We start from the raw sequence: 26,886 nt of genomic DNA on the forward strand, positions 1-26,886 counted from the left end.
ATCACCATACACAATAACACACTATTTCACAAAGGAGTCAACAATAATACAAAATGTCATCTGTTACCTTGAAACTCATAACAATTGACGTCTAAACGCTGCTCTGCTCTTCTTACAGAACAAACGATGCAGCAGCAAAAGCTGCTTTGCCATTTGAGGGTCATGACTCCTGCAGAACCTGTCCAGGGCCCTTTTTGTCACAGCAATAAAAATGGTTTGGTCTGCTGGTCACTGGGGAAATCAAGTCAAACTTCAACAGGTCGTAGTTCAGACTCATTCCTCTAATAAGGTAGGTAGAAAGCAGTCATGGGCTGGAATTGTTCCTCACTGCCTTCAAGTAAAATGTTTTTCTTCTCTCTCACAATTTGTACCCATGGAACAGATGGAATAGAGTAAGGAAACTGCCCACCACTCTGTGTGATCATGATGTTTTCTTCTTGAATTAATCTGTCAATAATTGCTGTGTGCTTATCAAGACAACACAACGAGACTGTAAGCATAAATATGGGTAGAGCAAAATTGCCAAGACAATATGTCACTCTGATTATTTCAAACTGCATAAGTTCAGATAATACTCACTACACAGCAATGGAAGCACAAAGCAAATGCCATTAAATGCTAAAGGTTATATATAATATAATAATAATAATATATACAAAATTGTATTTCAAATTGAGATGTTTTAGATAGTTCTCGACGCATTCCCATAAGTGTAGAAGAGTATTAATAAGAAAAAAACTACTTAACTACAGCTGGGAGGCTGCGCCAGAGTCTCGCTAAAAGATTGAACACAAAAAGTAATTACAGTATGTGTGTAGGAGGATCAGACTGATTAAAGCTGGGGACATGTGTGGATGCAGACAGGTGAATGCTATATTTACATTTAATACAGGAAATACAATTTTAGCAGGGAGGGAAAGGACCATTAAACCTTTTAAGGTTTGTATTTAGCATTTCAATGCTTTGCCAATGATTTCTCAAAATAAAGGTACTTTTTCTGTAACACTCAAACTGCTGCATTTCTACAGTAAACACAAGACACAAGCATTGGATATGTCATATGTCATAATTTCACGATTAAAGGAATCTTTAAGTCCATTCTTATACACGTGAGACAACTACATTTAATTTACTGGATAGATCAGCACTTTGAGAAACTCAAATAAAAAATGTTTTATTACTAGAAAACTTGTTAAATGGGTGCTGTGAATAGGAAATGGAATGAAGGTTGTAATCGCCTGGGGTTCTCCAAGACGCAGAAAAGGCAATATTTCACAGTTTTTAATGCCAACTGATAATTTGAGGCGAAAGTGGTGTAATCATCGCATCTGAGACATTTTGGGTATTTTCCCAGGAGGAAAAGCTCTTAAGATGTACTTCAGTGTAAGAGCAAGCAGATTGTAGTAAACAATGTTCAAAGATGGTATTCTGCATTGGATAGTATCACAATCTTCACATATCTGTTTATCTTATACTTTGGTTCAGGAGTAGGGCCTTGCCTCGGCCACTTCTTATCACCTGTCAAAGCTACTCAACGCATCCTTTCTTACCTAAGCCTTTACTCTTGCAACTTCCACCTTTATCCATCTCTATTTACATCCTCTCATCCCTCCTTTCATCTCCTTTATTCTCCCTCCCTCATTTCCCCCAATTCTGTGCATACATACCTCTCCTATCTCTTCCTTCTTCCTCCCCGCGACATGTTGTGACACCATCCATACAAGTGAAATTTGTTTTTGAATATGTCTGACCGTCTCATTTCATGATGAAATAAAACAAACTATGCAGCGTCTTTGTGAGCCTGAAGCTCACTATCTGATAATCAATATGAACAAGTACTGTACATGTCTCCGAGAACTGATAATGTTGCCCTACACTATGCTAATTACAATTCTATTCAATTTATGTAAAACAGTCTTCAATCAATTCACTGGTTCAGTGTTTTTGTCCGTTATCTTATCTGGTACATTTAATATTTTGGGGTTTTGGAACACAAACCCCTCCCCCCTCCCCCTCCACAGCGTTTTCAAGCGGTATCATCGCCCGTGTCGCCGTAGCAAAGACAACCGGATCGCTTTCTGTTCTCCTCAGAGCTACCACAACACAGAACACACTGCATTTGTTTCCAAACAGACTGCGCACTGGAGACGCTGGTAACATATTTTCTCTCAAAGAATGATCTACTGTTCATGATACAAGCACTGTTACAAACGGAGCATATTCTCATTGCATATATACCATATGAATCATAACATCCTGATGGGAAACGCTACTATTACTGTAACCCTTGAGTCATATCTGCTCCATAAAATAAACACAGGAAAGTTATACTGCAGCATAATCACACAGAAAGAGAATGCATACAATTCGCATAAAATACTTACAACAGCTTCAGGTTCGGTACAATTACACATGCATCTTCAGTTATCTTGCCTGTTTATCAGGACTATGGGGGTGTGCACAGACAGGGCTCACTGTCTTATGTAAGTTTTGTTGCACATGTTAGAGTTACACGTATAGCACTTTTCTGATTCTTTTAAGTAGGTACATTTGATTTATCTAGCGGTGTTGCAGCATAACTCTGTCTAACAAACTCAGAATCCAAAACAAGCTTTGTACATTATAGTTTTAGCTTACTGTAAAAAGCTGGGCATCTCTACACTCTGTACTGTAGCTCTGTCCAAATAGTTTCTATATGCTCTGCAAAGAAAACCTTTTTAAAACACAATCATTCTTAAATATTAAATATGTACTTTGAATGTTCTGGTCGTTCTTTTTCATGTCTGTCATAGTTTAGAAAATATACCTTGACTTGGTAGTTATTAAAATTGAATTATGAAGCAAATGATTGTATTGATACTTCCATCCAAGTTGTATACATACAAATACTTTGACATACTACATTTGCAAGTTGTCTTTGTGATTGAGGAACTTGCTTTACACCCATTTTAGTTTGGTTTAAAAGAAAAAGCATAGACGTTTCAGTATTATGCATTGTGATTTATAACTTCAGTAGTTTCTAATAGATCTCTGCTCTGATTATTTATTGTAAAGCTTCCATGGACTGGCTGCATTATATGTGTGTGTGTGTGAGTGTGAGGGAGGAGAGGATAAGTTCTTTCGAAGTTGTTGTCATAAGTACTGGCATTTTGCCATTCTCAAATAGGTCAGGAGATATCATACATTTGTTTGCAAAGAATATGTCAAACTGTGCTTTTAGAGAGGAGAAAGAGCTGCCAGAAGAAAAGAAGCTGGGCACATGTGAACCTATTATTAGTAGGCCTATGCACAGGCAGTTTTGGACATGCAATTACTGTGCTACTGTTGACTTAATATATCCACTATAGACCTAAATGGACAGGATGCATTGTGTAACATTATGCCAAGAATATAATAATGTTTTACCTGCTGCTTACACAGCAGCCATTTATTTAAAACAAAAGCCACATACAAAATACATCAACATCTAAATAAATGCTGATCGTAAGCCCAGTGTAACAAGGCAAGCAACATTTAAACCCAGGGATAAAGGTTTTAGACTCCCTTGACTAATTGCACCTTGCAAAAATGTGATGAGTGAGAGCATTCACAGTAAGCAGGGCACAGACACAGACGTCGGAGTAGTATGAGCACAAGCTCTGCAGCACACACAATAAACAAAACGATGCCTCTGAACACACAGGCAGTCTGGCACAAACCATTACCTTACTGTAGGAGCAGATGGAAATAATGGAAACCATCATATGGTTGAATGAGAAAGGGGATTAGCGTTTGATCCCGATATTGATCTCAAATGTCCAAGTAAAGGTAGAAAGAAAAAACAAACTCCACCATCATTCTTCACTTTGAACTTTTAAAGCTATTTTGATATTTTCATCGCATCGTTTTTCTATATAAGTGGTTAAATAAAATCCTAAAAATTCCAAAAAACAATGGCTGGAGTCAGATATTGAATAAGTAAATAAAGTTGTGTATCTCAATGGGAGAAAAGTAAACTAAAATAGATAACATATTGTTATAATTACTTGTCTAAAATGTGCTAAAAGTCATTTTTAAGATTCTGATTTCACTAAGATGGATTTCAACAATACAAACTACATCTGCATGGTCTGAGCAAAATTCTTTTCAGGGAGTTTTTGATGACCATCTCATGCACATTTTAACACGAGCTTCCATATCCTAAAACAGAAGTGGTGTTGGGCATACCACAATAAGGATAAAACAAAGATTCTCACAGTTTCTATGACTACTCAAAAATAAAACGTCATCTGACATGAGTAGAAACCGTCAGAGCTTTTTCCTTTTTCTTTTTTTTATAAATATATAAATATTGCAATGAACATCAAAGCCTGGCTCACTAAATATCATTCATTATTGACCTATAATAAGAGAATGACCACCCGAAATGACCATTTTATATATCCATAGGCGAATGGTGAAATACAAGGCTACTTTTTAATTTAAAGAAGAAGCATTACTTTATTAATCCCCAGGGTGGAAATACATGTTTTCACTCATTGTTATTTCACACACACACACATACACACACACACACGTACACGCACACACACACACACACACACACACACACACACACACACACACACACACACACACGCACACGCACGCACACACACACACACACACACACACACAGGCCCAAAACACCCACATGCACAGTGCATACACAGGACCCATACATGCAGTTGGATAGATGTTAAAATGAAATGAAATGAGTGAGTTAAACATGTTCCAATAGGTACGAGCACTCGGCAAAAGAGGGACGAGGAAAGAAAACGATCTTAATCTTAATTAATACGTCTGTTTAAAGTTTGATATGCTAGTGTGTAACTTGGCCAGCCGCACCTTCCATCGTCCTGGACAACCTGCGCATTTCTATCCGTAAGTGCCGAGGTGAAAGCCCTTGCAAATAGGATGGAGATCAGCATGTGCTTAACGGGAATAGAGACAAAGTAGCTGCACCGCTAAAGACCCAGACGGTATATCCGCAAGGCAGCAATAAAACCCCCCACAATAACCGGGACACCCGAAAACCTCTAACTGAGCGCACAGAAATTATGAAGAGGGACATTATTTATCCTTTGAGAGGCGAATCTACTAACATTACAGACATTACAAAAAGTAGAACTATCACATTGCAATGAATCCTGCAAGATAAGTGAAGCTCAATCTGCGTTGCACACGCCATTGAAAGACAGAAAGCATCCTTGTAGTGCCTACCTCACTCAGTGGCTCCATCCCACTCAGACTCTTGGTCCTGATGATACACTACTGCTTTGCTCCAGCATCCTAAAGCACTGTTATTCGACTAGGGGGGGGGAGGAAAACATGATGGTTAGCGCAACTGGGCTGACGTACCGCCTGACGAGACGGAGCCGACCAATCAGAGTGTAATCCGATAGATCCCTCACCAATCCGCTCAAAGGGAGAAAGGGAGGGCTGCACGCAGACAGTAGTAGCAAGCTAGATTGACGCTGTGAGAGAATTTCCAGTCAACTCCTGCAAACTGTTTCACACCAGACAACACATTCATCTCATGTCCTGTCCAGCTGGAGAAGCATCCACACACAGAAGAGCTGAGTGAACCAACAATTCTGTAATGATAATTTATATTATTGTTTATCCTAAAGAATAGAGCCATGATTGGTGGTATATGCTTAGGCATATGCTAAAAGGCTAATTTTGAATAAGATCCTTATTTTACACTGTTTTATGTGTAATTGTATTTGTTGAATGTGATTTTGCATTTGATTGCTTCTTTTATTTCTTTGTTTGCGAAGCACTTTGTAATGGTAGTTTTGAAAGGTGATGTATAAATACATTATTATTATTATTTGTATTATTATAAGAGCCAAAATAAGAAAATACACTAAAGAATACAACTTCAAAGATGAACAAATATATACATTTAAAAGCATTACAATACTAAAGCAGATATTGGCCCAGTGTGTCCTGTAGGTGGTCTGTTCAATCTTTTAGTGCATACTTACTTACTTACTTTATTAATTTATCCTTTATTTAGCCAGTAAGGTCCCATTGAGATACAAGATCTCTTCTTCCAGGGAGTCCTGGTCAAGACTGCAGGACAAGCAATTTCACATAAAAACAATTTCCCATGTTAGAACACATACAATTCATAAAAGCAACACAAGGGAAATAGTAGGAGAGAGACATACAGGCCATAGCAGCGATATCCATAACACATTCCACCTGAGAAATATGTCACAGGTGTATAAGGCAAACTATAGACTGCAATATAACCTTGTTTGTGTATTTTAATACTTCTTCACATGTTAAGACACTTAGCCTATACTATTATATATCGAGAGTTTTGCAGTTAGAGGTGGTCTGCAAAGTCAGCAAACTTTATGCTAAGCTCGTCCACATTGAGGAGCAGTAAGAGGATGAGTAACCACGTTTGGTCATAAGCTTATTTTAGAAGCTTGTTTTCAAGCAGCACCTGTGACAGTACTTAGTCTTTGTGTTTGGTTTGGATGATAGAGTAACACACTTTCAAAGAGACAACAGAAACAATTAAAATCAATATTTTATTGCCCTTGGATCAGCAATAAAGTTAGTGAACCAGCCTGACAGCATGACAGAATCAGGAAAGTTATTGTACAAAGCAAAGTATAACTGTCTAATCTAAAAAATAATATTCTTCATTGCAAAATATTTGTCGTTCAAAATAGGATACAAATGTCCAAAACAAACATGATTATCACCAATTCACTTGTTTATATTATATACTTTCATTATTATAAATAAAATAATTCCAAGATGATTTTAGTAGTCTGCACACCAGGTGCTAAAGAAAAAGGCGAATGCAAAAATGTAGGTATGTGAAAGAAAAAAGACTCAACAGAATAATACGGACTGAAATTATTTCTATGAACCAGCATACAGAGCAAAAATAATGGAGTGAATTGTACAATAAACCAATTCATTTTAGGGAAAAAGGGAATGAAAAAGAAACTGAGCCAAATTATACTGGAAACTTCGGTTGATTTAAAGGGACTAAAACTCGGACTTAATTCCACACAGAAAGAGTGATTGAAACCAACATCAATATTTATTTTATTTGATCCAAATGTGTAAATGTGTCCTGATGCCGCCCCTATAATGTGTTCAACTTGTCTGACTACAAGGCATATGACAATTGTTATTACAGTTCAAACTGATTTGATCTTATTGTGTCAAATACTAAATGTTACATCGATGTGACTGCTGGACATCAGCAAAAATAAAGATACAATACAATCAATGATAAATTAGCCTGTCCATTCAAGGCATACTGCTTCAAGTCTACATCCACTTCCCACACTTTCTCCATGTCTATCTCTCTAGTACTTACTATTCCATTTATAACCTGCTTTTCAATTCCAATCCCATTTACAATTATATACAGTTTCCTTCAACATCTTTACTTTTCATGTTCCTTTTTTAAATGACTTGCATAACCTTCAACCAAACACTTCTTTCATTTTACCAACAGGACAGTTATTTCATAGCATCTTAATATACCATTCATTCTTTTGTGCATCTAATTTGGGTTTATTTGACTTAACTGTGTAGTTGGTGTGATTTTATTTCAAAGGACACTTCTGGGAACAGCCTTTCTGTGTGTTTGTTTGGGTAACTTCGGGGAGTTGTCAGGAGGGGGCCACTGTGGTTTAGTTAGCTCAATGTCATCTTCTATTTTAAAGGCTTTCTTCGGGGGATCGGCCTGTGGGGGCCAAACTACAGATATTTTGTTGCATTGTGGTTTGCTTTCAAGGCACATTTTTGTCATTGCGTTTTCACCGCTGTGGGTTTTGTCTACTGAACCTATGCTGCTCATGGAATATCTCCATTCAAGTTTCTCATCTAAGGGGATAAGTCCACCACTTCCTGTGGGAGGTTTCTGCCCGAGTCCATTATCGTAGTTCCCTTTGGACTTGAGGAGTTGTTTGTAATGGTGTAGACAGTAGAAGTATCCATGGAGAGAGACATAATTTCCTAGGCTACAAGAGAAAAGAACATTCTTTCTTTTAGAATAAAATAGTTACCTCTTAAGAACATATACTGTCATTAAAAACACTAATGCATTTACTAATTAATATTGCAATGTTCAACTGTGACCAGGGTGACCATTTGTTTGATGAATACCATATTTACCTTAATTTATTTCTGCAGTGCGCACAGCAGAAACAGGATTTATGGTACTTTTTTTTGTCCACTATCAGAGCATCCATTGGATAAGCTCTCCTCCGACATACTGTGCAGAGCTCTGACTTCGGAACTCGAACCTGTTTGAATGAGATAAAATGCAAATTATTGGATTTAATTAAAGCATTTCCTTTGAGTTGCCTCACAATGCAAGAACTATGGCTTTTTTTCATTTAAAAAAACATAATTAGGATGTCTTCTTAGTGCAAAGCAGTACAATAGATTACATTTGTATTTACAAATGTACCTCATATTGTTCATTAATGTGTTTAAATAAAACATTTACAATGATCATAAGAGTGAATAGTTCAGTGTATCTTCCTCAGAATTGTATTTTATTCACTTATCTACTTACATACATGCATACACAGATATTCATGCATCTCTCAACTGCACTTTGTCATTACTTGTGAGCACTATACATAAGATGTCATCAGGTTCAGTGCAAGCCCCCAGCCAGCGTATACTGTCATTTTCCTGTTGTACATTATGTGCAAAATTCCTTTAATTGAAGGTCTGCTTGTTTTTTTTCTAGACCTTACAATTAAATGTCATGGTCTTTATTAGTAAATGGAGTTGGTTGATTTGTCATGACATGATAATAGGTGGTCATAAAAGGAAGGAAGATCGTCTCTGTTCAAGATTAGTTGTTGCCGTCGGATGCAAATGGCAATGAAAAGACCGTCCTTAAACAACTCCATTCACTGATGAAGACCATGAGATGTGATTGAAAGTTTCAGAAAAGGAAAGTAATCTGGAGATAAGATTATTTTTGTCAAACTATACTGTTCCCAATGTCAAGGATGAACTTTAAACCAAGTATTATTGAAACTGTGCTCATAGAACAGAGTTTGCTAAAAACATTGTTTTACTTTTTTTAACCATGATAGATGGCAATCTCAGTCGGCCGGTGGGTCACTTGTTGGTTCTAGACTGAAATATTTATATAAATATTGGAAAAATGACCATGAACATTATGAATTAGTGAGCCCAATATAATTTGAGCCCATGTTAGCATGCTAACCCCCTAAAGAATTATCTGCCAAACAATAGCATGCAATCATTGCCATTGTGAGAATGTTAGCGTTTTAATTTAGCCCAAAACCCTGCTGAACCGAAGCAAAGCCTTACAGAGCTGCATGGCTGTAGACTCTTAGTCTTGTAACCAAAACTTTTCGTTTTTTTAGAAAAGCCTTCACAATTTATGCAATGCAGTAATTAGAAATGCTTTTGTAGCACTTCACAAACAGATATTCAAAGAATTCTTGTCCATGCCATTAGTTTCTGTTGTTTCATGCTGGATAGGTCTTTACCAGATGAGATGACTTTCGTTTGATGTGACACAACTTGTGATGTTATCTCTTCAGAAATAGTGTAGCCAAGACTCTTGAAAACAGATTCACTCTCTGTCCATGTTTTGTGGAAATTACTCAGCAAATTGTCAGTAGCATCATCATCGTAGGTTTCTGTTAACTGTGCTGCTGCAGCTTTTCTTTTGACTGCATCAGCGTAAGAAAAAGGAGCCTGTTGGGTTGACACACTCTCAGAGTGCTCAGTGACAGCTGTCCTTTTTCCGGTGACCTTGTTACCTAACTCATCCATATTTGAGAAATGTTCTGTGATGGATTTGGTATTAAAGAAGCCTGATGGTTCTGCTGGCACAGTTTCTACCTCAGCTTTCTGAGGAGGGAGGGGGGTGCTCTGGCAGTGAGCCTCTCTTTGTCTCTAGGGTACTTTCCAGCTTTGAAGTGTCTGCTGTTGTTTCACTCAGGCTTGACAAAGTCTCCTCCCGATCCCTTTTCTCCTCTCTGAATGAGGAACTTCCCTCACCCAGTTCAAAAACATTTTTAATAGTCTGGATGTCAAAAGTTGGCATTTCCTGTTCCAGGATGTCTACTTTCTCTTTGTCACAATCTGTGCTTTCAGAGTCATCGTGGAGCCACTCTGTGAGCGGGATAAGCTCTTTTCTGATAAATAATTTATCTTCTGGTGATTCAAATTTGTTTACAAGACCGTACAAGTCTGCCATGGGAAGCTCATCTTTTTCTTTGTTCTTATTTTCTTCCTCACAGTCTTCCATGTCTGGGCCAAGTCTTTCAGGAATAGCAATAGGCTCCTTTCGCACATAGGTCTTATTAATTTTAGCCTTCTGAGCTTCCTCAAAAAACTCTCTCTTTTCCTTGACAGAAACGGATGATTCCTCAGAAATATCTGAAGCATCAATAAGATCTGGGTCATTTTGACACAAAGGCATGTGGGACTCAGACTCAATTTGTATTTCATTTGCATTCAAACCCTCTGAAATATTATCTTGATCTTCTTCTACATGTGCATAATTTACATCAGCCTGCTCAGCCTCCCCTGGTAAACTCTTCTTGGGCTTTTCTGTTGCGATCGATATTCCTGAACCCTCCACAAGTTGGGACTCAATTTTGATTTGTCGATGGAACGACGCAGGTGATTCCACAATCTCAGATTTCCTCTCTGAGATTTGCTGGGGAAGTATCGGTGGTGGGGTGACGCCACGAGAGAGTTTGGCTGTCGTGTCTTTGAGTCGAGCCAAATTTTCCGCTCTGTCAAAAGTCGGAGAGGGTGTGATTCTAGTGAGCCGTGATGTCGGGGTGTCACACCTGCGTGGCGGCGGTGTGGGAGGTGTGGGTGGCCTATGCAGCAGGGTAGGTGATGGAGTAACTCTCTGGGGTGAGTCAGTTCTTCGTGTGGATTCGATGGTGATAAACGTTGGTGAGGGAGAACGCATCCTCAGTAAAGGCGAGGGAGCCCGAAGGTCAACAGACTTGCACTGACTCGCTTCTTCTTTCCGTCTTTCATGGGAGGTCTTCTTCTTTGTTTGTTTCTCAATTTTGGCAGAACCTATACTGATCTTGGATATTCTTGCCGTTGCCCCACCGGAAACAGATCTCTCAGAAACTGGCTCACACTCATGTTTCTCCATTGTCTCATTATCTTCTAGATGCACTAGTTTAGCCTCTGCTAGTTTCCTCAGACGTGAAATAATGTCTTCGCTTTGTTGAGCATCACTTTCCAACACAGATCCTTCCAGTTCACACGTTGTTTCTGAACTCATGAGCCAATCTGGAACTGTATTGAGCAGAGTCTTCACAGATTTAGAATCAGTCTTTTTTGAAACTCTTTGTTTCTCTGTGATATGAGACATTGACACTTGGACCTCCCGCCTCTGAGAATCCTCTGTTCTCCCTGCAGTGGACTTTACCCGTTCACTTTGCTCTGACTCGTCTGTCACTGTAATTGGGACATCTCTACTTTCTTGTGGTGGTTCTTCTGCGCTCTGCTGAATAATTGTCACTTCTTTCTTTTTTTGAGATCCCTTCACTTGCTTTTGAACAGCTTTCTGTTGCTTGGAATTCAGAATTTCTTTACTTTCTGTGCTAATGACTTCTCTCTTGACTTGAATCTGTTCTTCCTTTATACTTTTATGAATCTGGGCAACTGCAATTGTTTCCTGAGTTTGGTGGAATTTTTCAGACGTTGCTGTCTTGGTTTCTACAACAGCTGTCTTTGATTCTGTGGAAATCTCTTTACCTTGACTTGACTGTGCACCCCCTTTAGACTTTTTGGACTTCTTTTTCTTTTTTGCTGGAGTTGGAGTTTCTGGTTTGCTGTCAGTTAAACTAACAGTAACAACAGGTGTGGAGGCAGCAACAGGGGAGGAAGTACCTTTCTTAAGCCCCTGCTTTGACTCTGTCTTTACTTCTTCAGCATCAATGATCACTTTCACCTCAGTAGCTTCCTTCACTTCCACCTTGACATCTTGTGAAACACTCTGTTTCTCACTATCACTGGACATTTTTGTTACTACTTGCTTTTCTTGCTTATTGTTCTTTTTCCCTTTTTGGTTTGGTTTGCCTGCCTTTCCATTTGTATTGGTAGTTGCCTTTTCTGTTTGCATTGGCTCATCGGAAACGTTGTCTTGGCTCTTGGTAGGAGAAGGATCAGCTTTCTTCTTGTTATCACTCAGTAGTGATTTGGACTCCTTTACATTTTTGATTCTTTTCTCAGATTTGCTTGATTTTACATTCTCCTTTGTATGGCTTTCATCAGAATGCATTTCATCTTCATTTTTGTCTTCTGACTTGTTGGAGCTCTTTGTTTTCTGATTTTTGGAATCTTTCTTTCTGTCAGCTACCATGTTTTCAATTGTTGCGACATCAGTGGTTGAGGTCTGGACTCTGTCAGCCATGACAGACTGAACAGACTGCTTGGAGGAAACAGTTTTCTGTGTAGTCGTATGCATCTGTTGTCTAACAGCTGAGACAGGTGAGGTATTTTGAACAGAGACAACCTCAGAAGTCTCATTAGAGACAATTTGCTGTTTGGCAGAAGATATAACTGTTGAGTCTAAGAGGATTTTCTCTTGGCTGGCGCTGAAATTGCTCTGGGTGATATTTGAGACTACGCTATGCTTGGATAAATCACATGATAGGAAGTCTGAATGAACACTCAATGTGGCATTTTCAGCTCTGTCCTGTGAGATTTCTGATGCGTTGTTATTTGACTGTCCCTTTTCGCTGGTGGAAAGCATTTCAAGAGCAGCAGTAACTGAGTCATGTATGTAAGTGGGTGTTGGAGTGTTTGGGGGGGTGTTTTCCTCCACTAGCTTCCGGTACTTTCCTTCTGCTTTAATTAATGGAGTGTTAAATCTACTCATTTTCGCTCTCATGAAAGGCGGAGGGGAGGGTGGAGGGGTGAACTTCACAGGAGAGGAGTAAACCATCTTTAGTGGCTGTGGTGACTCAGGCGGTGGAGGGATTTCATATGAAACTGATTTTGATGTGTGTGTTGTTGTTTTGGATCGGTTTTGGCTCATTTCTACCACTTTCTCCGATGTAACCTCAACCTGTTGTGTGTCACTGAATTCCATTTTTGGCTCCAACTTCGGGACTTGGTGTAGAAAGGGTGATTTCACTTTTTTGACCGTCATCTTTTTTGCTTTTGCTGGTGAAGTATACATTTCCTGTGTTGGCATGCTCTCCAGTTCTTGTTGAGATGGAGGAGGTGGGAGGAAGTCCTGCTCACTGGTGATTGGTGGTGGTGGAGGAGGAAGGTGATCAATGTCAGAATCAAGTGAGGCAGGAGGAGGAGGAGGAGGAGGAGGAGGAGGAAGGTCAGCGTCTGACACTGGTGGAGGTGGAGGTGGGAGTGGCAGATCAGGCTCTGACGCTTGTAGTTTAAGGATGTAATCATCCATCTTTACTTTGGTTTTATCTAGTTTTTTCATTCCCTTTCCCTTCGACTTTAGATTACGAAACTCAGTCTTTAATGTTTTGATGCCGTGGTTTTGCGTAATCGTTTTATGCTCCACCGTAGTTGTTGATTGCTGAGCAGACTGCTCCACAGTACATGACATTGTTCTCACATTATCAGTTGTATTAGAAATGGAATGATTTGATGTTTCAACTGAATGAGCTGTTTTTATCTTTTGTATGTTCCTCTGTGCATCAGCATTTACATTTTTAACTGGAGGGCTCTGCTTGACTCGAACTCTCCTGTATGATCCAATTCTGACTTTGGGAGCTTCCCGTTGAGCTGTTTCCAACAGCGATTTAATAGTGCCTTTAACATCCCCCTTTATCACTTCTTCTTTATCCAGCTGGGATTGCTCCTGCATCTCATATAATGACTTAATTGACATCTTCACATCGCCCTTAACGTCACGCTCGAGGCTTGGGCTCCTTTCCATCCTCGGTGAAGGCGGAGGCTCCATTAAGAGCTGAATCGTTCCCCTGACGTCTCCCTGAACGTCTATTCCCTGTTGACACATCCTCTTCTCACTGGAGGCATCGTGCAGACTTTGCATTGCTGTGCGAATATCGCCCCTCACAATTTCTTCCTTTTCAACTTCCTTCACCGCTTGCTTTGCCAGCTCCAGAGATTTCAGTGTGGCCCTCACATCTCCAGAAACGAAATCCTCGACAACAGCTTCAACTCTGGTTGTTGATGATATCTCAAGAGATCTTAGAGCTCCTTTAATATTTCCCCGTATGATATCTGGCTTCTCCACCTCCTTATACCGCGTTTGAGCTCTCTTTAGGCATTGCAGGGTTTTCGGTATGTTGCCTTTCACCACCTCCTCTTTCTCTACAACAACTGTCTGATTCGCTGATTCAGACAATGAATTCATAGCAGCTTTTAAATCGCCTTTGACTATCTCCTCCCTTTGGAGTCTTTCCAAGAGGGTTGGCTCTGACATGAAAACCTTTACCGTGTTGTGAACATCACCGGGTACAACATCCTCCACTGTACGTTCAATTTGCGTTTGATGGCGGCCGAGGATGAGTTTAGTCCCCTTGATGTCGCCTCCAACGATCTTCTCTTTTTCTGCTCCATCAGACAGAGTCTCATCAGCTTCTACGTGGAGCTGTTTAAGGTAGTCGAGAGCCCCAGATTCGATGCATGTGGAGTAAAAGTTGACATTTCCTTTTTCAGCCTCATCTACCCTTATCTTCATTGCCTGATCAGTCTTGTCTGAGCTGGACAGGCTTTGAAGAGCACTCTTTATATCCCCTCCTACAATGTCCTCTTTTTCAACATTAACATTATTATTTTTATTGAGAAGGGAATATAACGTCATCTGCACATCTCCTTTCTCGTCCTCCTGGATGAGTATTCCACGTTTAGCTGAACCGCTCTCATCAAAAAGGTTGTTTATAGCTTCTCGAATGTCACCTCGTAATATTTCCTCCCTTTCAATACTGCTGTCTCTCTCTTGGTTGAATAGTTGATGCAATGTAGAACTGATATTACCCTTCTCTTCCGAATCTATGACTATCTGCTGCTCCTGTCTTTCCTGTCTGTTCAGCAGGTTCATCATAATAGTCTGCAGATCTCCACTGATAACATCCTCTCGTTGAATTTCCGGAGCCTGCTTATTCATTAGCTGGTATTTTGCCATCCTAACATCGCCTATTTCATCAGCTTCAATGAGTATTCCCTCCGACTTCACCATTTTCTGACTATAAAGTTCCTCAAGAGTTCCCTTGACACTCTTGCCCAGGATTTCAGTCTTCTCCATTTTTGTCCCATTAAAGTCATCAAATGGTGTTGTTTCAAAAAGCCACGTTCTTGTCTTTACATCCGCTTCGGAAACCTCCTCTTGTGATGTTATGGTTGTACCTTCGTTCTCATCTACCTCTTTAATGTGATCGAGAGGATTCTTCTCAAAGAGCCAGACTGAATGTTTAACATCTCCTTTTTCAACCTCCTCCTTTTTAACGGTTTCAATCAGATTTTCAGAGCTCATGCTTCTTATTTTGTCAATGGACTGGGTTTCAAATCTCCATTTCGCAGACCTGACATCACCTTTTTGTATTTCACTCACATTAACTGTTCTAACAGATTCCTGTGACAGTGCGTCAGACTCAAAACGATCTTTGTTCATCCTAACATTGCCTCCCTGAATATCATCCACAGTTTTTATGAAAGCCTTCTCTTCTTCAGCGATCCTGTCAAGAGGTTGTGTCTCAAATTTCCACTTTGCAGAGGTGACATCACCTTTTTGCACATCCTGTTGTGTGACAGATTTAATGATATAAACCTCATCTGTGTCCTTGATTGCGTCAAGGGGCTTGGTTTCAAACTTCCAGCGGGTTCCAACGACATCTCCTCGTGTTACTTCTTCGCTTGTGACGGTGGTGACCTCGTGGTAAAGGCCCTCTTTGTCCTGAATGGCGTAAAGGGGCTGATTTTCAAACATCATGGTGTAATTTCTCACATCACCCTTTTCATCTGCATCGCGCACAATTTTTCGCATTTTCATCAGCTCTATGTCCGTCTCCTGAATTTCATCTAAGGAGTAGGTCTCAAAAATGAAACGCCCCTTATCTACATCTCCTCCTTGTACATCATTCACTGAGCGGCTGCTCATAAATTCCTCTTGGCTATCGTGAATTGTATCTATTGACTGGTTTTCAAAGAGCCATTTGCAGTTCACCACGTTTCCTTTTTGTATGTCTTCGGTCTGAACTCTCTTGAGCTTTTGCATTACTTCATCAGATGTAGAAGTCATATTGGATGTTTGGTTTTCAAAAATGTACTTCATCCCAGACACGTCTCCAGACGAAATGTCTATCTCAGTGACACGCTTAAAAGAGCCCGTCTCCTCCCCAGTGAGGTCCTCCAGGTTCTCGGTCTCAAAGAGGAAACAAGCCGTTCTCACATCCTTTCCTCTAATGTCCTCTTCATCGACAGTGCATGTTTTCAGAATGGTCTGTGTCTCATCGTGGATAGTATCGAGTGCTTGTGTCTCAAAAAGCCATGTGCAGGTTTTGACGTCTCCTTTTTGCATTTCTTCAGATTCATCTTCACCCTTTACCTCTGTTCTTTCATACATGCAGTCCATTGGTTTTGTCTCAAATAGCCACTTGCAGGTTTTCACATCGCCCTTCATGACATCAAGATTCCTACTTGTCCCCACAACCTCTTCATCTTCAACATTGCTGAAGTACTTAATAGCATCAAGAGGCTGTGTTTCAAACAACCACTTTGCTGTTTTAACATCACCAGACTCTATTTCTTGTTTTGATATGCCCTTGATAATTTGGTATTTATCAATGCTTTCATTAAACTGGTCGATTGGTCTGGTTTCAAACATCCACTTGCACGTCGTTACATCTCCTTTCACAACCTCTTCACGCCGCACAGTTTTCACCTCATGGAAGTGCCCTGAGCTGTCTTGCATGGCATACAGCGAATTAGACTCAAACAGGTTTTTATTTGATTTCACAGAACCAGATGTTACACCCTCTATGAGAATCTTTTGAGATTCATCACTCCAGTTTAAATCCGTGCTCTCAAATATTTGCTTGTAGTTTGAGACGTCAACTCTGTCAATTTCTTCCAGATCGATCGTTCGGATGACTTCCTTCTTTTCCTGTCTGATCTGCTCCAGGGGTTGGCTTTCAAATTGCCATTTCTGATGTCTGACATCGCCCCTCTCCTCATTCAATGCTACTGTTTTTTTCAGTTTGCCCACCTCTGCAAGCTCCTTCAACTCCTCAGCTGGAATTGTCTCAAAATAATTCCTGGCTGATCTCACGTTACCTGCAATAATGTCCTCTTTTATCAGTGGCTGAGTATTTGAATCGTCTTTTAAAGTATCCATTGGCTGGGTCTCAAATACCCAGCAGTTCTTGCGAACATCTGCACTGAAACTAGTGCCATCCTCCTGTGAGAGGTCGTCCTTAACATTCACAGTGCGAGTAACCTCTTTCTTCTCCTCTCTTATGTGCTCTAAAGGTTGACTCTCAAAGCGCCACTTTTGGTGTCTCACATCTCCTTTCATGTCTTCATTTACTGTTGTTTTTTGTATTTTTCCGACCTCAGGGAGAGCTTTCCTCTCTGCTCGAGGGCTGCTTTCAAAAAAGTGCCTTGCAGATCTAACATTGCCCCCGATAATGTCTTCAATAGACTGTGGTCTTGCATTGGAGTCATCCTTCAGAGAATCCATTGGCTGGGTTTCAAACACTAAGCAGTGCTTGCGCACATCAGCTCCAGTAATCTCTTTATTCTCCATTATTGAGCTTTCCCACTCATTGAGAGAACCCAATGTCTTTATCTCAAACAACCACCTGCCCCAGTCTCCCTTATTGCTGTCCTCCATGGAAAGACTACACACAAGTTTCAAAGATGTAGGTTCTCTGTTTGTCATGTCCAAGGGTTGGGTATCGAAAAGCCAACGTGAAGCAATGGAGTTCTCCAATTCACTTTCAATTTTACGCACAGACTTAATCTCCAGCATTTGGCTTGCTTGTCCCATAATGATGCATTTAAACTGAGTGTCAAAAGTGCTCGTAACAGTTTTCACTTCTCCATGAATTTCCTCCAACACTGACCTCAGACTCAACAGGTGGCTCTCGTCAATGGTTTCAGTGTGGCCAAGACTTTCCATGTACTTATTGTCAACCATGTAAATGGTAGCATTTCCATCCTCCTCAGTGAAAACAACCTCTTTAGTTAAATCCTCCTCCTTATGCATTTTATTTAAAGTGTCCATTGTCTGGTTTTCAAACAACCACGCAGCAGCCCGTACATCTCCTTTATTAAATTTGTTGAATTTATTTTTATATTCTGTCGAGTTGATATTGGATGAACTCAGCTCATCCATTGGCTTGGTCTCAAACATCCATGCTGTACGTCCCACATCTTTTCCAAGAATCATTTCCTGTTCAGTTATTTTGTTGTTGTCGTCGTCCTCGTCAGGAGTTTCATCTTTAATTGTGTCCAGTGGCTTATTCTCAAACATCCATCGCATCGCCTGCACCTCCCCGGGGAGAATCTCTTCCCATTCTATGTATTCTTCATCGTTGATATCATCGGGACTACCACCATCATCCTCATAAATGTACTCCTGGTTCTCTAACTGGTTGTTCTCAGTTTCATTGTAATCACTGTAATACTCCCTCTCTATATTCTTACGAACCTCAGGATGAATGTGCTTGTAAAGACGTTTCAGCTCACACATACTCCTCTGTTTGGAAAAAGCGTCTTTGTTGAGTGGGTATTTGGAGGGTTTTGCCTGCTCTGGAGGCTCAGGTGAGTAATTGCACGCTGGAATATTTTCACTGTATGATGACATTTCTAGTAAGTCTGGAGGCGGGGGTGGAAGATAGTCAGAATCATCAGGTGGCGGGGGTGGAAAGTCGGCATAATCCATCATTTCATCTGATGAGTCTTCTGCTGCTTCAGTAGCGGATGCTTCATACACCTCACTAGTGTTGTTTTGCGTCACATTTGCGGACCACTTAGATCGATTGATATCACGTCCAATCTTTTTAAGGAACAAAAATTATATTTGAGGGTGAATAACTCAAAGATCCATCACATTACCCCATAACAGAGTTATATGTTCATTACATTTCACCTTTTTGTAACACGTTTTTCAGATAAAGTGTAAAAACGTATCATAAAACATGAATAGGCCTACACATTAGAACACTTATCAATCTAAGGTTAATGGTACTGTGTGAATAAGTTTCTTTCTTATTATGCTTCTTACATCCACAAATCAATAAATCCCTATGATGAGTGAAAGTTATAATCCTTAAAATTGACATGAAGTCAAATACTATTCGTGGACATCACATTTCAAGCAGTAGCAATTTGGTGTATTTATATTGTTATTACCTCTCTATATAGAAATGTCATTGTTGGATGAACACACTGGATTCAAATGATCCTCACACAGATGAAGGATTCACAGGAAGCAATGCATGTATGTGATCCAGCGTTATTGTTTTTAATGTTAGGTGACTAAGATATACAAGTAGTTCTTCTGTATCTAAGGTGTAGGTGCTAAAGGAATGTGTGCTGTCATATTTAAAGGTGGAGTCTGCGATTCTAATCCAATACACTTTTTGTCAAATTCACGGTCCGTTCTGTGCACTGAAAATAAAATCTCATGTTTACACACAGCCCTGGCTCTGTAAATGGGAAACAAACAAAGCGGCTCAGGCTGAGCCACTTTGTTTGTTTCCACAACACTATTCCAAGGCCATAAATGTATAAAGAGATTGGCAGTGGGAGCGAGACAGACGCTAAATCTGGCAGATATTTACGTTCTGAAGGAGCACTGACAGGAGGGATGTATTTGTTTGGTGTTTGAGTTCAAATATCCACAATCTTTACCTAGAATTGCAGACTCCACCTTTAACCACACGTTCTGTTACCACTGGTAACCACAAGTGTCGCCAAATCAACCGAGACTATAATCTTAAGCATTGCATCTTTAATTAATATACTATATTAACTGTCTGCAATTATACTTACCCTAAATTAAATATCCTGTCCCTTCATATTTTCAATACTCTTGCCTATTTCAAGTGAAATGGAAATGCTTACTTTAACTGGTTTTTGTGGAGCAGCGTCTTCTATTGTTTTTTCAAAGCGGTCCCTCAGTTCTTTTGTAGTGTACCTGGGAAACTCCTCTTCTAAAAGTCAGCACAGACACAAGAATAAAGGCAGACCTTAAATTAGTCAGGCTGGGACAGTGTATATGGCAGAGAATAAAAATAAAAATATCCAAACAATATCCCACCTGTTTCATTTTGATAGTTTTCATAACTGGATGCCAAGTTACTGTCGCTGTAAGACACCTAAATATTCAAAATGAGAAATGGAAAAAAAGATAGTGATGATAAAAAACTGAAATTCAAATGTTTTCCACTAAATGTAATGTTTACTCAGAGACTCCTAAACAAACATTAATTACACAAATAGGATTGATTCTAATCAGTCACAGTTTTTAACCAACAAAGAATTCAAGAGTTTGTGCTCATTAGCAAAGCCTACTCGCTCTGCCTGCAAGTAACACAGTAACAGAAAAAGTTCAATACCATCGCTTCTTGGTTGAAATGTAGCTGCTCACTGCCTTGGACAACCTGCCTGCTGCTGGTTGACAATGTCATCTCAGAGTTCGACATTTCCTGTGAAGATGAAGTCAGTGGTTGTCAAATACAGTGACAAATGTGTGCATAACTCACAAACACAGAGATAATTATTTCAGTCTCGCTTCAACATATTGCCCCCCTTCCCACAGATGTGTTTACTCCACTCCCAGTTACTCCACCAGCCAAAGCTTAATAGTACATGACTGAATAACATGCAGAGAAGATGCTCGACCAGATTGCTCAATGCAGTTTGAAATGACTAATCACAGATGGAAGCAAGATGACAAAGAATGTGTCAAGCTGTTCACTCACACTGTACTAGAGCAAAATAGGAAATACGATTATTTTCCACTGCATTGTGAAGTTTCTATCAGGTCTATCTCTTTCATTCTTTCAACCTCATTCATAATTATATTGTGTTCTACATGTGTACCTGCACAGTTCTGTGATGAAAATGGAACTGGGTTACATTGTGTGATGTGGAGGTTTCCTGGGTCTCAAATTGTTTCCTCACACTGGCAAGTCCCCCAGGCAGGGAACAGACCTCCGACTCTTCCATGACCTAATGAAGCAGGAAATATCATTAGCGGCCTCCACTTCTACATGACCTGAAATCAATCTGAGGTTTAATAGGACTGTTCTGCAGTGCAGGCCGGCCTTCATCAAACGTGGTGCAGCTAATGCTACGTGCTTCTTGCTCTCTCAAAGAATCAAACTCACATTATGTACTGTTCATGTAATAGTTTCAAATTTACATAAGGAATTGTGAGAGCGCTTTCAAAGAAAGAACCTTTGCAACCGTTCTCTATGTTCTGACCTTTGAGGGGAGTCTCATGTTTTCCCTTTATTTATAGTATAGACTATTGACCCCTTTCCCCAGCTGCAAAATTGTCATCATCTCCACTAATACTAGAAGACAACAACAGAGATAATGGTGACAATAACAGCTACTGTGCAATCCTGGATGCCTCGCAGCAGCTAAAGCATAAACTCTACAGCGTACAACAGGAAAGTGAGCTTCAGCAACTTGGCTTCTAATTACACAAATATTCATTTTTAATGCAGGCAGCTCTGGCAGGTACTGCAGCTACCTGTTGTAGTAGAAACAATACATGTCCATGCACAAACTTCAGTACCCTGCTTGGGATGGTGCTATCTGCTTGCTTGGAAACAGCTGGCTGGTACACGGCCTCACAGTGGGTCAGTGGGATGACCTCTGAGTCCACAGAGTGAATCCTGTTCCTCTGGTTTATATCTCTTCAGGAAGTCCTGCCCTGGTTCAACTTGCGCTGCAAGCAGCTATGGCACAAATAACCAATAAACTTTTCAATAAAATGCTTCTCACAGGTGTTATATTTAGTTATTAAGAGGTAGCACCATACTTAATCTTTAATCACATGCAATTAAACTGCACGGCAAAGCGGTTTAGATCCCTTTAGGTTTGTGCTCTTGTTTTTTTTAATCACATTTGTGATATTTGTATGCTAAACTATACTTCCAATTTCCAATTACTATATTTCCAATGTTCAGAAATGTATTATGGGGTTTAGGGGATCATACAGGAAGTAGTAATAATAGTCATTAAGATTTTTCAAGTCAGACATAATTAGACTTTTTGCCTGGAATTGCATCAACCAACACTCGAGAACCAAAGGAACATCGTTGTTGACCTGCAGGGTATTATAATCTGCTGAAAAGACAGTCCGTGTGATTATTAATTATTCTAAACATTGACATCCACAGACTCCATATCCGGCCAGTTGCTGACATTTTCGTCTATGTTTGCACATTTAAAGTATTCACACCTCAGTTCACTTGTGGATATAAATGTGCTGATGCAAATAAGAGAATGAAATATGAATACAGACTGTTTTGATGTTTGAAAAAAGTACAGCATCAAAATAAGACTATCCATTACTCTGAAGGCTAACAGCATAAAAAACCCATCTCAGCTCTGCTCTGTGGTGAATTAGCATGAATTGAAGCTATGTGTATATCTAAATCATTGTAATATCAAGAATATTGTCAGCAAAAGCTACCAGACTGGTGACACAAGATGATATTTCACATATATAATAACATTTCTGCCAGCAAATGACATTTTTAATCACTACATATCCTTTTCCTAAGTATTGAAACCTCAATAAAGTACAGACTGAACGAAACCTCAAATCAGATCAAATCTTTTGAATCAGTTACAGATAGCTAAAAATTAAACACAATTAAGCTGAATAGTGGGCTGATGCAAGTCATTAATGCTGCTCTCTGTAATTTCATGGCAAAACATTTTTTTATAACAACTATTGATGCATTGCACTGTTGTTAGGTTAGCTGCTTTCCATTGGCATATTTATTTTGCTATTTGATTTATAGCTACTAGTCCCTTATGATCTATTTTAGCCGCGGGGGAATGGTTGGTATGTTTGTGTAAACCAATCAACCAGTTAAGACAGAAAAGCCACTTATTACACAACTCTTACAATTAGATGATTCTATATACTTACGGTAAAACAATTTGTTCAAATCTTGACTTTAGCGGTGACACTTTAGGAGTGGAATATTCTGCACTGCAGTATATTAAAGTTAGGGTCTTAAGGGACTTATTGTGTTAGGAACTAAAAATTGTAGCCAAAAAACAATCTGTCAACAGTCTGAGGATATCTCGTGACACGATAGGTCGGGGTGAGAGCTCAAATAACAAGAAAGTGAAGTAATCTAGGCGCCATGTAGTTGCAAAAATAAATCAAGCCTATTTTAAACTTAACCATGAAGGGTCGTGTTGCTAAGTGAAATATGGAGGAAAACTGGTAGGTCAAAGCTTTCCTTTCCATTTCCATCGCCTACATTGATGACCTTGTGTTTGCGCATTTTCATGCAAATACTCTGCAGTATTCCTCATGTCGTGTCTTGCCTGGAGACGAGGAAGTAGAGCAACGTGGCACCTAGAGGTACTGGCCTTCGTACTAACAGCTCAGAACTCCATCTATTTTGGAAGAATACATTTAATCTCTCCTTAAGCTAAAAATCCAGAGTTCATTTAGTCTAACGTAAGATTTATATTTTGCCTCTGTATCCGTTATTTTTAGTGGAAGTGCACTCAACATGAGGACAATATTAATGCATTTTAGAGTACAATCAAGAATTCAGTGCCAGTCTTTTATGTTTTTCTCTGCAGATATTAAAAGGAGATTATACATTACATTTCTTTTTGCATGCTAAATTATTAACATAAAAACATAATTTAAAAAGCATTAATCATTCACTTGTTTTTTTTTTTTTTTACAAAATTCCACTCACCTACCAGGTAAGGAGGATATTGAAATATAAAAATATGAACTCAGCACGTAAAAATCCCACTCGAAGGCCACTGCACCCCCGGCCTGCAGGGTTGTTCCAAGCCAAAAGCAAATCCCAGTCAGTGTTAGAGACCAGCTCCAGTACAATGTGTTCACCTCTGTCCAGCAAGCAGACAGTGACAGCTGATTTTATTTTGGACCCTCCGCCCACTTGCAAAAGAGGGGCCTGGGGTGTGTTTTTTTTAGAGAGGGAGGCCTCCGTGCCTCCAATGTCAAGTCCCCAGAAAATCCATATGGAAATACTTCCTGTGACTCCTCGGCATACTCTTGTGTACTAATAAATCAGGTCACCCTGTTTCATCATCATAGCTTCGAGTGCATGGCAAAGTCCTACAGCTGTTACCGCCTGTCATTTTATGCCAAATTATGCACATACAAATCCACAGTAAACACTCTGAGAAGTTTTCACTGCTTCTGTTAATCCCTAAACAGTGTAAAGTGGATGTCAGGCAGGTGCTGATTCAAGTGACGGTAAATTATGGTGAAATGGATTGGCTGTGTGCTGTGCTTTGCTGGTGATATGAAATGGATTCATTGATGTAATGCAATTTGTTGAGGAGAGGAGGGTTAAGGGGGTCGTAAATACGGGAAGAAACACCTCACAGTGTGGACGAGCTAGCCAGCTCTTCCTGTTTGGCCCAGTTGGAGACGGTGGCGCCAGCCTGACTCTGCTAGTGTCAGTGTTTGGAGACCAGACATGTCTGGCAGGCATCTGCACAACCCCGTTCATCCTCAACATGTGTAACTCATACCTGCATTTCCATTGACCACCTGTTTTAAAGAGACACTCTGGGATTCCTGCTCCTGCCAAACCTCACCAGACTGAAATGCAAATGCTGCTGTTCACCTGTCTTCCTGATCATTTTAAATGTAGATTAATAGGATCCTGGCGTTACTCCGTCACGATCAGAGTAATAGAAGTCACACTCATTTTAATCATAATGAAAGTCAAGAGCAAGAAAGGATTAAAAAAATAAATCTGAACATTTGTGTCAGTGATTCAAGGTCTTATGTTCTTTTCATGATGACCCTGCTTTATTCAGCCTGAAGCCAGTCCTCTGTGATCCATAGCAGAGTTAAGTCATGCAGTGAGGGTGAAAGGAAAATAAAGATTTTTTGTTTTCTCTATCTCTATCTCTATCTCTATCTCACACACACACACACACACACACACACACACACACACACACACACACACACACACACACACACACACACACACACACACACCTTTTACATATTAGCCAGGGAGAAAAGTAAATATTTTAGTGGCAGCATCTTTCGCTACTTCTTTGGCTCTATTCAGAACGCCTTCAGAATGAATAGGTAAATTACTATGTTTTACAGTTTTGTGTGCAGGAGTACAGGTTTAGAAAGCCTTTATATTTTTCTGGTTTTCAACAAATCCCATTAAAAAAGAGAAAAAACTAAAAATGTATTCATTTTACTAAGAAGTGTGCAGTTTATGCATTTATACATGCAGTCTATTCCATAATACAGTATACATAAGGGGAAACAGAGCCAAAATTAAAAAAGTAATTACTTGACTATTACTGAAAATGACATTCAATATTAGTCAATACTGTATGGCTAATGTCTCGTAGTAAAAACGTAAAAACATTAGTAATTTAAATCAATACAGAGTGTAAGGATGATGCCCAGGAATCTGACAGAACAACAAACACATATTGTTTTGTGAATAACAGACAATAATTAACAATTAGAAAAGACAGACTGTGTGAGTACATTCTCTTTGCTTTCTCAATAACATACTTCTACATGCCCTAAAGCAAGGCACTAAACACCTGGCTGTTCCCTCCTGAGAAATATTGGCTCATTGCCAACCCACACAAGTGTTTGGTGGTGAGCCTTATAGTGTCAATTTGTAAACCTCACTCCAACCTCGCAACTACTCACCCACTCTGTGGCTGTAAATATCTGTGAGCTCTTTGTCACAGTTCCTGATTAAATAAGAGAGAAGGCCCAGAGGAGAAGCCTCTGAGCTGTTGACTTTACAATGTTTAATTAGTTTCCCGAGGAAACAAAGGAAATTTCACAGTTAAAAAGGCTGACAGACATTTTTGCCTGACAAAGTTTGTGATGCCGATACTGAAAACAAATAAGTTTTGGATGTCAAACGCAATAGTGAAATTACAATGAAATAATGTCATAGCCTAATGATAGCTATATTTATCCACGGTAAATTATGAATAAAATACAAACAAGCATCAAGCAGCACTTTCATGTGTAAAAGTTAATTATGACTGCAATATTTCCACACAGTTCTTTGTTTAGTGATTAAATTAATAACAATTGTTTCAGATGTAATGTTAATATTCACCTGACATTAATTGCAATGCAAATGTTTGCCTCTGCAGTTCAAAGTGCATCAGTCATCTCAGAAATGTGCAGAAATTGGCCACTGCTAATTAACAGCTCTGACATCAGTATCACAAATTTATAACAACACTTAATTAAATCTGCAATAAAAGTGAATTATGACGGACGCTGCTCATCTCTTCCTGTTCTATCACCTCTCTATGGCCTAACTGCCGATACATTTTCATATACATTTCATCTCAACTGTATGGTTTCATCCATTGCTTGGGTAACTTGGATAGAACATACAGTAATTCACAGTTTCTGTGCTGTTGAAATATTGCCAACAGTGTTTTCATTTTGATCCTCTCCCCAGTAGAGGCTTGGTGTAGCTCACATCAGTGAGCACTGCATGCGGACCACAGGCAGATAGCACCATGGCTTGCATGACAATGAGCCACATCTCTGCCATATGCCATTGAAAGTGAGGCAATGAATCACAAGGATTCTTGGATCCACACACTTGCAAAGAAAGGTTTTTAAAATTTTGGAGCAGGTTC

The 26,886-nt window shown here is 39.6% G+C and overlaps 2 protein-coding genes across 2 annotated transcripts in view; both read right to left on the reverse strand.

Moving 5' to 3' along the window:
* Window positions 1-5,303, reverse strand: part of b3galt1b (UDP-Gal:betaGlcNAc beta 1,3-galactosyltransferase, polypeptide 1b) — a 47,134-nt gene extending 41,831 nt beyond the window's left edge. The window contains exon 1 of the mRNA XM_029458718.1: window positions 5,242-5,303. The gene's annotated coding sequence lies outside the window, so the exon portion shown is untranslated. The remainder of the gene's footprint in view (window positions 1-5,241) is intronic.
* Window positions 5,304-6,550: 1,247 nt separating this feature from the next.
* Window positions 6,551-26,886, reverse strand: part of xirp2b (xin actin binding repeat containing 2b) — a 37,513-nt gene continuing 17,177 nt past the window's right edge. The window contains 8 exon segments of the mRNA XM_029459402.1: window positions 6,551-8,024; window positions 8,179-8,309; window positions 9,543-9,936; window positions 9,938-19,033; window positions 20,104-20,192; window positions 20,300-20,357; window positions 20,598-20,687; window positions 21,085-21,213. Of these exon segments, the coding sequence (XP_029315262.1) occupies window positions 8,218-8,309; window positions 9,543-9,936; window positions 9,938-19,033; window positions 20,104-20,192; window positions 20,300-20,357; window positions 20,598-20,687; window positions 21,085-21,210 (9,945 nt within the window). The 5' untranslated portion in view covers window positions 21,211-21,213 and the 3' untranslated portion in view covers window positions 6,551-8,024; window positions 8,179-8,217.

The sequence above is a fragment of the Cottoperca gobio genome, chromosome 21, assembly GCF_900634415.1.
Source record: "Cottoperca gobio chromosome 21, fCotGob3.1, whole genome shotgun sequence".
Lineage (NCBI taxonomy): Eukaryota > Metazoa > Chordata > Actinopteri > Perciformes > Bovichtidae > Cottoperca > Cottoperca gobio.